Source organism: Silurus aristotelis (assembly GCF_946808225.1).
Source record: "Silurus aristotelis genome assembly, chromosome: 20".
NCBI lineage: Eukaryota > Metazoa > Chordata > Actinopteri > Siluriformes > Siluridae > Silurus > Silurus aristotelis.
In genome coordinates this window covers 6,029,773-6,042,272 of record NC_139593.1, presented here as the reverse complement: position 1 = coordinate 6,042,272, position 12,500 = coordinate 6,029,773, and the positions used below count along the sequence as shown (strand labels likewise).

General features: G+C 37.8%; 1 protein-coding gene across 13 annotated transcripts in view; it reads right to left on the bottom strand.

The window, feature by feature from the left end:
• The window catches only part of nfixa (nuclear factor I/Xa), a 127,360-nt gene that overhangs the window by 17,304 nt on the left and 97,556 nt on the right, over positions 1 to 12,500 (bottom strand). For all 13 annotated transcript variants that reach the window (XM_083522778.1, XM_083522783.1, XM_083522774.1 and 10 more), the window contains one exon: positions 6,846 to 6,920. In XM_083522778.1, coding sequence (XP_083378904.1) covers positions 6,846 to 6,920 — 75 coding nt within the window. The remainder of the gene's footprint in view (positions 1 to 6,845; positions 6,921 to 12,500) is intronic.

Genomic DNA, 12,500 nt, shown 5'->3' with positions numbered 1-12,500 from the left:
GGGATGAATGTGAACGCTGATTGCACCCCAGGAACCTTCTCACCTCACCTACACCAGTACCTGACTTTACTAACACCATCGTTTCTGAATGAATCTCACACAAATCTCCACAAAATCCAGTGGAACATCTTCCCAGAAGAGTGAAAGCAAATACTGACTCAATGTGGAATGTGATGTTCAAATCGTACACAATCTTATGGTCAAGTGTCCACAAACTTTTACCCATGTACCGCACTTCAGAATGGAAAATGGTTAGAGGCTTTTAAATATTCATTTATCACATGACAAGATGATAAATAGAGAAGCAGCAGATTTATGAGCTCTGAGCTGTATTAGGGACTTGTTTTTTCCAGTCCCACGCCCAGTTGTTCTTCTCCCACTGGACTGGTTTGTAATAAAAAAAACGCAATTTGGTCCACACAAACCAAATAAACATAATAAAAGTCATTTAAAACCTATTAATAGAGGACGTTATAAAGCTGTACTATAAACATGGACCAGCTGGACTCCAGAAACAAATCCTATATTTTGGTTGTGCTCAGGCCCAAATAATGGACAGTCCCTAAACTGTTGAATTATGGCTCTCACAATATTCAATGTGACATTTTACACATCCTATGCAACTATAACACAACCTCAGTGGTGTATATATGAACCTCGCCCAGTGAAAAATTGGCCCTGTTTAAATCTGGAAGCTGGTGTATGACAGATGAGGGTAAAAATCTGGTCAGATATTTAATTTAATGTAAAGCTGTGTGTGGTGGTGTGTTGTGGTGTTTAGATTATGGACAAGAACAAGGCATATATACAAACCCGATTCCAAAAAAGTTGGGACACTATACAAATTTGGAATAAAAAAGGAATGCAATAATTTATAAATCTCATAAACTTATATTTTATTCACAATAGAATATAGAAACATATCAAATGTTGAAAGTAAGACATTTTAAAATGTCATGCCAAATATTGGCTCATTTTGGATTTCATGAGAGCTACACATTCCAAAAAAGTTGGGACAGGTAGCAATAAGAGGCCATAAAGGTTAAATGTACATATAAGAAACAGCTGGAGGACCATATTGCAACTTATTAGGTCAATTAGCAACATGATTGGGTATAAAAAGAGCCTCTCAATGTGGCAGTGTCTCTCAGAAGTCAAGATGGGCAGAGGATCACCAATTTCCCCAATGCTGTGGCAAAAAATAGTGGAGCAATATCAGAAAGGGGTTTCTCAGAGAAAAATTGCAAAGAGTTTGAAGTTATCATCATCTACAGTGCATAATATCATCCGAAAATTCAGAGAATCTGGAACAATTACTGTGGTAAGGGTCAAGGCCGGAAAACCATACTGGATGCCCGTGATCTTCGGGCCCTTAGACGGCACTGCATCACATACAGATATGCTACTGTAATGGAAATCACAACATGGGCTCAGGAATACTTCCAGAAAACATTGTCAGTGAAAACAATCCACCGTGCCATTAGCCGTTGCCAGCTAAAAGTCTATAGGTTAAAAAAGAAGCCATATCTAAACATGATCCAGAAGTGCAGGTGTTTTCTCTGGGCCAAGGATCATTTAAAATGAACTGTGGCAAAATGGAAAACTGTTCTGTGGTCAGATGAATCAAAGTTTGAAGTACTTTTTCGAAAAACTGGGACGCCATGTAATCCGGACTAAAAAGGACAAGGACAACCCAAGTTGTTATCAGCGCTCAGTTCAGAAGCCTGCATCTCTGATGGTATGGGGTTGCATGAGTGCGTGTGGCATGGGCAGCTTACACATCTGGAAAGGCACCATCAATGCTGAAAGGTATATCCAAGTTCTAGAACAACATGTGCTCCCATCCAGACGTCGTCTCTTTCAGGGAAGACCTTGCATTTTCCAACATGATGCCAGACCACATACTGCATCACTTACAACATCATGGCTGCGTAGAAGAAGGATCCGGGTACTGAAATCGTCAGCCTGCAGTCCAGATCTTTCACCCGTAGAAAACATTTGGCGCATCATAAAGAGGAAGATGTGACAAAGAAGACCTAAGACAGTTGAGCAACTAGAAGCCTGTATTAGACAAGAATGGGACAACATTCCTATTCCTAAACTTGAGCAACTTGTCTCCTCAGTCCCCAGACGTTTGCAGACTGTTATAAAAAGAAGAGGGGATGCCACACAGTGGTAAACATGGCCTTGTCTCAACTTTTTTGGAGATGTGTTAATGCCAAAAAATTTAAAATTAAAAAAACTTATTTTTCCCTTAAAATGATACATTTTCCCAGTTTAAACATTTGATATGTCATCTATGTTGTATTCTGAATAAAATATTGAAATTTGAAACTTCCACATTCCTTCCACACTTCCACAATTTTTTTATTTACAATTTGTACAGTGTCCCAACTTTTTTGGAATCGGGTTTGTATGTATATATATATCTATATATATATACTGATCAGGCATAACATTATGACCATCTGCCTAATATTGTGTTGGTCCCCTTTTGCTGCCAAAACAGTCCTGACCTCAAGCATTAACAGCATGAACTTCTTCAGCAGTTTGAACTAAAGCAACTCGATTGTTGGATCAGACCAAACAGACCAGCCTTTACTCCCCCACATTAATGAGCCTCGGCCGCCCACAACCCTGTCGCTGGTTCACCACTCTTCCTTGGAGAACTTTTGATAGATGACCACTGCAGACCAGGAACATCCACAAGAGCTGCAGTTTCAGAGATGCTCTGACCCAGATGTCTAGACGTCACAATTTGTCAAACTCGTTCAAATCCTTACGCTCGCCAATTTTTCCTGCTTCTAACATCAACTTTGAGGACAAAATGTTCACTTGCTCCAAAATAAATATATCCACCCACTACCAGGTGCCATGATGAAGAGATGATCAGTGTTCTTCACTTTACCGCTCATAAACGTATAATGTTTTAATGTTATGCCTGATCTGTGTAGATTCGCAGTAATACCTTAAAACTCTTCAAATTTGGTACTCGTTGTGTTACGACAACTGAAAACTTTTTCGGCACTCGACGCATGCTCAGAACTCGACACTGGCCCACCGAGTCTTCTGTCTCGTGGAAAAACAGATGGATGAAGAGTCTCGTTAGCTAGTGATCAGTGCTATAGTGTTTTCTTTTGTGCTCTACTTGTTCAGTACTCGCCATTTGTCATCGTCTAAGGTTATTGTCTATTCACGTCGGTATGATTGTCACGTTTTTATACGTGTACATTGGTCCCCCGAAACTTGCAGGGATTACATTCTAAGAAAATCTGCGAATTTTGGACGCACCCCCGCAGCGCCTATGGTATTTTAGTGAATTCATCTTGACATTATATCACTTTAATACAATAATGTGTTTTAAATATTTGTAGGAAATTTGTTAGTGAAAACATAGTTTAAAGTGTTATTCCTAATGTTCCTGAACATTCGATCCCACTGCGGATTCCCACGAATTTTAAGATAATCCGCAACTTACTGTTAGTTTGGTTCCAAAATGTGAACCCACAAATTTTACGAGCCGCGAGCTCTGAACCGCGACTTATCTGGGTTTGACTGTACTTAATAAATACAATTAATTATTTGCACCTGCATCTGCTTCCCACCATTTATTACTTGACACAGGATTTTAAAAAATGTCCGCTAGCTAAATACAAATAAAAACTATTTCAAAAGTAGCAGCTATAATACTAAATCAAGCCATCAATGATTTAATAGCTCCAGCAAGAACAGAATATCATAGAATTATATAGAATCAAACAAAACTAGTTTATACTATCTAACAATACTAATAAATAAATAAATAAATAAATAAATAAATAAATAAATAAATTAATTAATTAATTAATTAATAAATTAATAAATTAATTAATTAATTAATTTTCAAACATGAAGAAAAAAGCTTTTGCTTGAATGTGCTATGCTGCATTTCAGTACTAATGAGGGGAAATTAGTCTGGTGGGATCATGTGTCTTAAAGTAAGCATTAATTCAATTGAATTGAATCCTATTTAATTTAATTTAATTTACTTTAATGTATTATATTATATTATATTATATTATATTATATTATATTATATTATATTATATTATATTATATTATCTGCCTGTTTGGTACAATATTAAACGATAATCCTAAAGTGACCTTTATAAGTACAAATCAAATCTTACATCAAGAGAAAAATATTTCTTTTAAAAGACTCTAAGTATTAAAAGCAAAAAATCTGATTGGATGTTGCAGAGCCACGCCTGACCGCAAGCCTCCCACTTTTCCCCAGGCCAGCGACTGTGCTGACGGCCACACACACGTCTCCTATACGCGCACATTACTGCCACCTTCACGTTTTTGTACTTTGGTGCCTGCATTAAAATCCAAAATTCGTGTGATGGTGAGGCAAAGAAAAATGCTGCTTGGAGGCCAAACTGGTTTTTGGTCTATTGTACGTATCCACCCAAACCCATTAGCGGTTCTATTACTAGATGACTTGTACTTCAGAGCGACGATTACAGCCTGAAATGTGCCCTAGAGGACTGACATTGTGACTTTTACACGACCGAAATCGAGGTCGTGCCCAGCTTTTTTTGACAAAACATGGTCTTATGCGTGTATTTTGCCACGTTGGCGTCTGAAATCTGAAGTGAAACACTCCTTTTGTCCATCCGGTCCAACAATTTTAGCTTTTGTTGTTTCTTGGCAGGACATTTGATTTCAGACCATAAAATGTATTATATTTGATTATATTTTGATCCTGGTGATGTAGTTGGACATTTCCAGCAGTCACAGTTTTGGCCTGAGACAAGAAATATCTCACACACACACACACACACACACACACACAAATACACACACACTGCTGGTATTTCAGAAAGCACAAATTTAATTGCTGCTGTTGCCAGGCAATCATACTGTCAAGTTTGAGGTCATTTGTCGCATTTTTGGACGATCTGGAGAGAAAGCAAACTGGGTTTTTCCCCCGAATTCGTGTTGATACGTGCGATTTAGCAGGACTGAGAGCTGGCAAGCGACTGCATCGTCGATCGTAAGTTGGAATGCCATCTCGCATACACAAACACACAAACCATTACAAGGACCAGCGTATTTGCCTCCTGCAAGATATCCATCACTGATCATCATTGAGTTTTGGGCAGAGTCACGTTACAGATGTGGGATAACGCTGGGGATAACCCTGCGCACTGAACGTTATGACTTCAGCCCACTCTACGGTCTGTTACGAATTTAAACCCCGGCCCACCATCAGCGCCGTGCCGCTTTCCAAAGACATCAGGTTGCAAATGTTCTTCCAAAACCGTTGCAACATGGATTTCACGAGAAAAAAAAAAATTTCTTCGGAGCAAGAACACGCTCGGCGTGGTGAGAATGGCGTAGAGCGAAAGTGAAATGGTTTTTCCGTAGCCGGGTCCAGATGTCAGGAGTAAGATCCGTACTCTGCTTTGACATCGCGTTTCATCAACAAGGCTGGATTTGCGCTTGGATATGAAGCTCTGTTGGTTAATAATTTCCTGGGAGATTATTTATGTTCATTTTAAGGAGGTAAAAAAAAAGACAGCTTGTTTCCGCTCTCAGTTCTAGTGAGAGAATTCGATTGTATTTACAGAGAAAATCTGTGGTTTATCAGAGTATTTCCATTTTGGGGAAACTTTTACCTCGCTACATTTTCATGCCGTTTCTCAGAACTTTGACATGAAATCACAAAAAAAGTCTCTTCTTCTAAAGGATTGATGTGCATCCATTATTCACATAGAGTTCTCACACATTACTTTTAATTCACATACATAAGTCCTTTTAACTAAGTAGAAATGTACAAGAAGTAGTTTTTCCCAGTTGCTTTAATATTTGCAAACCCAGTAAGTGCATTTCTCGATACAATTTGTACAAACAGCACAACACAATGGATTTCTTGCAAATGCCTGTAGTTTTCTCAAAATCCTTAGTTTATCTCTCTAAAGTAAGTATTTGTGTCTATGAACATTTCGTTGCCATCAGAAGTTATTTTGTTATTGTTCACAAACAAGATCGTAAATATGTTTAGTCATGTTGTCAGTATGATGGCGAACGGTTTCAGTATTTTCTGATGGAAATTAAAGTTTGGATTATAATGAAAAAAATGCACAAGGATGAATTTCTTCTGTACGAATTTCAACAGCACAAATGTGCACATTACTGTATGTGGGATATTGATTGCAAGAGACCGGACAGCATTTACACTTTTACTGTACTGTATTAGTGTTCGTTCATTTCCTAGCTATTCATCCATTTTTATAAATTCTAATTCTGTGTTTTGCTCCGCCCCCAATTAAAGGTTCACGGGATTCACTTTTGACCAGTTTTAGAGATCTAGTCAAACATCGGTTGATCTGATGCCGTACACTCGCCTTCATCACTATTCTTTAAAACGAATGTACCAAAGCATTCGCAATTTGTTCAAACCAACTAGAAATTGCTTTTATGATTTGCAAAAGTGATGACATGATGTGAAGTAGTTTTGAGAATTTCATTTCTGATCTGAGAAACGTTGCAAAGCAACTGAGAAAAACTGTAATACCAGGAATTTTGTCCAAGTGAACTGTATAATCAAAAGCCTTGTGTACTAACCCCTTTATTAGACATTATAAACAGTTATAGTCCTGCAGGCTCGAGATGAAACGGTACTCTACCTACTAAGTTTAATAAAACTCTTCTGTCTTAGCTATCAATTGATGTGAAACCCTTTCATACCTGTTACAGGAAAGCCAGGAGCAAAATGTTTTTTTTTAGAAGACCCACAGGAAATGATAACATTTGTGTGAGTAATTACATAAAAGATGACTGAACACACGCTCACTCACTCTGTGAAACTCGTACGAGCTCGGCTGCATTCCAAACCCCCGATGTGACGAAGCAGTCCTGGAAGTTCAAATGCCCTGCGGAGGATGTAAAACACAAGTTATAACCTCTTATAACCACAAGAGTGAATAGTTTACACTATATGGGCAAAGGTTGGTAGACAATTGAATATAAGGTTTGTATGTTGTTTGTGAACATCCCTTTCCACATTTAGTCTTTGTTCATTGTTATAATAAGCTTCACCCTTAAGATGTTCCACTAGATTTCGGAGAGGTTTGTGGAAATGTATTCTTTATAAATGTTTGGGTCTCCTAGTTCAAGTGCTATCAAATCCAAAGACATCCTATACAGTATAACCGGTCCCTGTAACTACACAGTATAACTGTGTAGTTACATGCTTTTATTCAGTAGGTAAACACTATAGTGCTGGTATACTGTGTAGTTACAGAGACCAGTTATACTGTATAGGATATCTTTGGATTTGATTAGATTTTTTATTTTATTTCACAAACATGCTGGTTTTTACACACACTGTGATGTTTACACACATGTATTTGTCAGTATAACTACACAGTCACCAACACTGACAAATACATGTGTGTAAACATCACAGTGTGTGTAAAAAGCAGCATGTTTGTGAAATAAAAAAAAAATCTAATTGACCTATTGACATCTAGAAGAACGGGCTTTGGTGATTCATTTTTGTCCACTTTCATTGTACACATAGAAGAAGTCCACAAAAAGTATAAAATTCCAAAAGTCATTTTTATTTGAAGCAGGTATAAAATTGTATAAAAGATCAGTGGTGAAGAGTAACGAAGTAAATGCAATTCGTCTACTGTTATTATTTCCATTTTGGGAGATTTTTACTTTTCTTACATTTTGGAAGCCAGTCATTCTTTTTTATTTATTTAAAAAAAAAAACTTAACCAGTCAATCACGCAGCAAACCACCGATCAGGGTAGAGTGTGCGCTCTGTTTGTTTCTTGGTGTATCTACTTATCACCAACATACAGTTCTAATTGTAATAGATATCATTCGAGTCTCTTCACATAAACTGAGTTGATTACGAGTCTTGTGATAAATGATAATAGGAACATTGTAGAGTATAATAAATAATAGTATTTTGGATATTCAAGTACATTTGAAGACAAAAACCTTTGTACTTTTACTCGAGTGAAAGTTTAAAGGGACACTTAAAGTTTTACAGGCGTCATATTTTACCTACTGTATCTCCGGCTCAGGGGTCAAGTTGTTACTGATTAGACGAGCAAGGGTTCAAAATCTGGTATCGCCAAGCTGCCACTCTTGGGTCCTTGAGCAAGGCCCTTAACCCACTGTGCTCCAGATTGGGCATATCACGGCTGACCCTGTGCTCAGACCCCAGTTTGCTCGGATATGCGGAGAAAGAATGTCACTGTGCTGCAATGTATATGTAACAAATTGAAGCTATTCTGTTCTATTAAAAGTTCATGGTTTGTACTTCATCCACAAGTTTAGGTACCTATAAGTTTGTTCCTAATAATTGCAAGTTTATCCCTGATGAGCGAGCCGGTGGCGACTTTGGAACTCCCTAAAACTTCATGAGGAGGAACCTTAAGAGGGACCAGATTTACAAGGAAACCTCATCCTCATCTGGGTGACACCGAAAGTCCATTTCCCAGTTTGTTGTGAATGTGTGTAGATCGTCCAACAAAACGAATGCATAACTACCAAGAAAAAAAATGGTATTTGTAGGTATTTCTTTCATTCTCACCTCAGTCATGATTGTAATAGCACCCTTGTGATCAATTACAACTGGATGCACAACCTACACTCATCGATTCGCTCTTCATTTCCGAAGTCTGTCCCTGAAACCCTGGGTGTGAGCAACGAATACACCCAGGATGGAACACCAGTCCATCAGCACAGCATTACACCCCCACGCACATCTACAAATCACACCTCCAGGCGATCTAGAGTCACCAATCCACCCACCGGCATGTTTTTGCGAGAGCGAACCGGAGAACCCAGAGGGAGTGGGATTTGGGGAGAATGTGCACAGACAGAAACCTGAGCTCAGGATTGAACTTGAGGAATTCGACACTGTATTTAACCAAAGAGTGGAGTATTCTGGGAGAAAGTTCTTCGCATAATGTCTGTAACCACAAAGAAGAAAATACAGTGTGTGTGTGCACGTGTGTGTTACTGTAATACAACTCCGACATGCCCTATAATGCAGTTTCAGGTTCTTCTGTCATATGTACTGATGTAAGTGACAGTTCGTACAATAAAATTCTTAAGTGAGGCTACAGGCAAACTACAGCAAATATTAAAAAAATTAATAAATACAAAAAAAATTTTTTAATAGAATACAATATGAGGCATAGGAAGAGATGGAACAAGTGAGCACATAAGTGTATATATATTAAATGGATTATATGAATTGGTGAAGAGTAAATGTAATTTGTTTCTGTACTTAAGTAGCTTTTTCACGTTTTAACTCTGCTCCATTTTAAAGTCAAATTTCTTACTTTTTACTTAAATACATTTTGCGAAATCAGTCATTCCTTTTTTATTCATGAGTGGATAAAACTAATCAGAGCACACACTCCGTTTGAAACTTGTTTTGATCGGCGCTTGGTGTATCTACTCATCACCAGCATACAGTTCAGCATCAGTTCAACAGCAAGTTCAAAAGAAGGTTTTAGTCTAATGATAATTTTAATAGAAATCAATCAGTGTTTGACTCATTGATATCATTCTATTAATAAATCGGTGTGTGAAGAGAAACTTCAGAGTCTTTTGAAATAAACTGCACAGTGTCACTTAATACCACACCATACTGCAAATGGACACTTCAAGGCCAATCACAATAAATTACTTTCATACTCATCTGTCCCTTTCTAGAATTCATGTGTATACATGTATTTTTCTATACTTTATACTTTTTTAATGTATTTACTTTTTTACTTTTTTATTCTTATATTCTATTTTTTTTTCTCCGAGTTTAAATGTCGGACAGTCGTGTAAAGCTTTTCACTGCATGTCGTACTCTGTATGAATGTGAAAGTAGCAAATAAAATTTGAAATTGAATTTGATTTGAATTTGAACTGAATTGATTAATCAAAGAGTCTTGCGATTAAAATATAAACATTATAGCCATAATATTTCATTTTACTTTGGATACTTAAGTACATATGAAGGCAAATACTTTTGTACTTTTACTCAAATGAAAGTTGAAATGGACTTTTACTTTTATTGGAGTCATATTTTACCGAGTGTTTCTCCACTCTACTATTACCCACCACTGATTATATAAATACTAGCTGAAAGTACCCGTGCTTCGCTACGGAAGGCAGAACGCTAAGCAATATGGCAATAAGCAGTAAGCACTGAGCAGGACTGGATGATCAGAGATCAGAACGTAACGTCAACAAATAAGAAACTACCCCTTTGTAGTACCGATACAGGGCAAACTACTTTAAAAATAATTTTTATCGTGCATCTAACATCTAATAATAAACAATGTAGTAAGTTTCATAAGGATCCGTACTGTTATTTCGAAGAGTTTACAATGCGTGAGAAATCGCGTTTTTCGCGAGTTAGCCGCGATCCAGGGCGAATTTTTCAAAACCCTTTCTTAGTGAGCACCTAAGACCCAAGAGGAAGGTATGTTCCAAATTTCATTGCAATCCGTTCAGTGGTTTTTGAGATTTCGTGATGAGTGAGTGAGTCAGTCAGTGGTATTTGAGCTTTATATACAGTGGGTACGGAAAGTATTCAGACCCCCTTAAATTTTTCACTCTTTTTTATTTTGCAGCCATTTGCTAAAATCATTTAAGTTCATTTCTTTTCCTCATGAATGTACACACAGCTCCCTATATTGACAGAAAAACACAGAATTGTTGACATTGTTGCAGATTTATTAAAAAAGAAAAACTAAAATATCACATGGTCCTAAGTATTCAGACCCTTTGCTCAGTATTTAGTAGAAGCCCCCTTTTGATCTAATACAGCCAGGAGTCTTTTTGGGAAAGATGCAACAAGTCTTTCACACCTGGATTCAGGGATCCTCTGCCATTCCTCCTTGCAGGTCCTCTCCAGTTCTGTCAGGTTGGACGGTAAACGTTGGTGGACAGCTATTTTTAGGTCTCTCCAGAGATGCTCAATTGGGTTTAAGTCATTGCTCTGGCTGGGCCATTCAAGAACAGTCACAGAGTTGTTGTGAAGCCACTCCTTCGTTATTTTAGCTGTGTGCTTAGGGTCATTGTCTTGTTGGAAGGTAAACCTTCAGCCCAGTCTGAGGTCCAAAGCACTCTGGAGAAGGTTTTCGTCCAGGATATCCCTGTGCTTGGCCGCATTCATCTTTCCCTTTATTGCAACCAGTCGTCCTGTCCCTGCAGCTGAAAAACACCCCCACAGCATGATGCTGCCACCACCATGCTTCATTGTTGAGACTGTACTGGACAGGTGATGAGCAGTGCCTGGTTTTCTCCACACATACCGCTTAGAATTAAGGCCAAAAAGATCTATCTTGGTCTCATTAGACCAGAGAATCTTATTTCTCACCATCTTGGAGAACTCCATGCGGGTTTTCATGTGTCCTGCACTAAGGAGAGGCTTCCGTTGGGCCACTCTGCTATAAAGCCCCACTGGTGAAGGGCTGCAGTGATGGTTGACTTTCTACAACTTTCTCCCATCTCCCGACTGCATCTCTGGAGCTCAGCCACAGTGATCTTTGGGTTCTTCTTTACCTCTCTCACCAAGGCTCTTCTCCCCCGATAGCTCAGTTTGGCCGGTCGGCCAGCTCTAGGAATGGTTCTGGTCGTCCCAAACGTCTTCCATTTGAGGATTATGGAGGCCACTGTGCTCTTAGAAACCTTAAGTGCAGCAAAAAATTTTTTGGAACCTTGGCCAGATCTGTGCCTTGCCACAATTCTGTCTCTGAGCTCTTCAGGCAGTTCCTTTTACCTTTATGATTCTCATTTGCTCTGACATGCATTGTGATTTGTAAGGTCTTATATAAACAGGTGTGTGGCTTTCCTAATCAAGTCCAATCAGTATAATAAAAAATTTCTGGACTCAAATGAAGGTGTAGAACCATTTTAAGGATGATCAGAAGAAATGGAAAGCACCTGAGTTAAATATATGAGTGTCACAGCAAAGGGTCTGAATACTTAGGACCATGTGATATTTCAGTTTTTCTTTTTTAATAAATCTGCAAAAAGGTCAACAATTCTGTGTTTTTCTGTCAGTATGGGGTGCTATGTGTACATTCATGAGGAAAAGAAATGAACTTAAATGATTTAAGCAAATGGCTGCAATATAACAAAAAGTGAAAAATTTAAGGGGGTCTGAATACTTTCCGTACCCACTGTATATATATATATATATATATATATATATATATATATATATATATATATATAGATAGATAGATAGATAGATAGATAGATAGATAGATAGATAGATAGATAGATAGATAGATTTACATATATCAAATAGATTAGCATGAGGAAATTTTTTACTATTTATAAAAATATGGAAGTGTACAGTAGAATGTATGTCTCACTGTGCAAAAGTACGCAAAAAATACGTAGTGCAGCAAGTAAGATAGAATAGAATTGAAAATTGTGGAGTCACAGTGTGTTAACAGTGTTAACACTCAGCACTA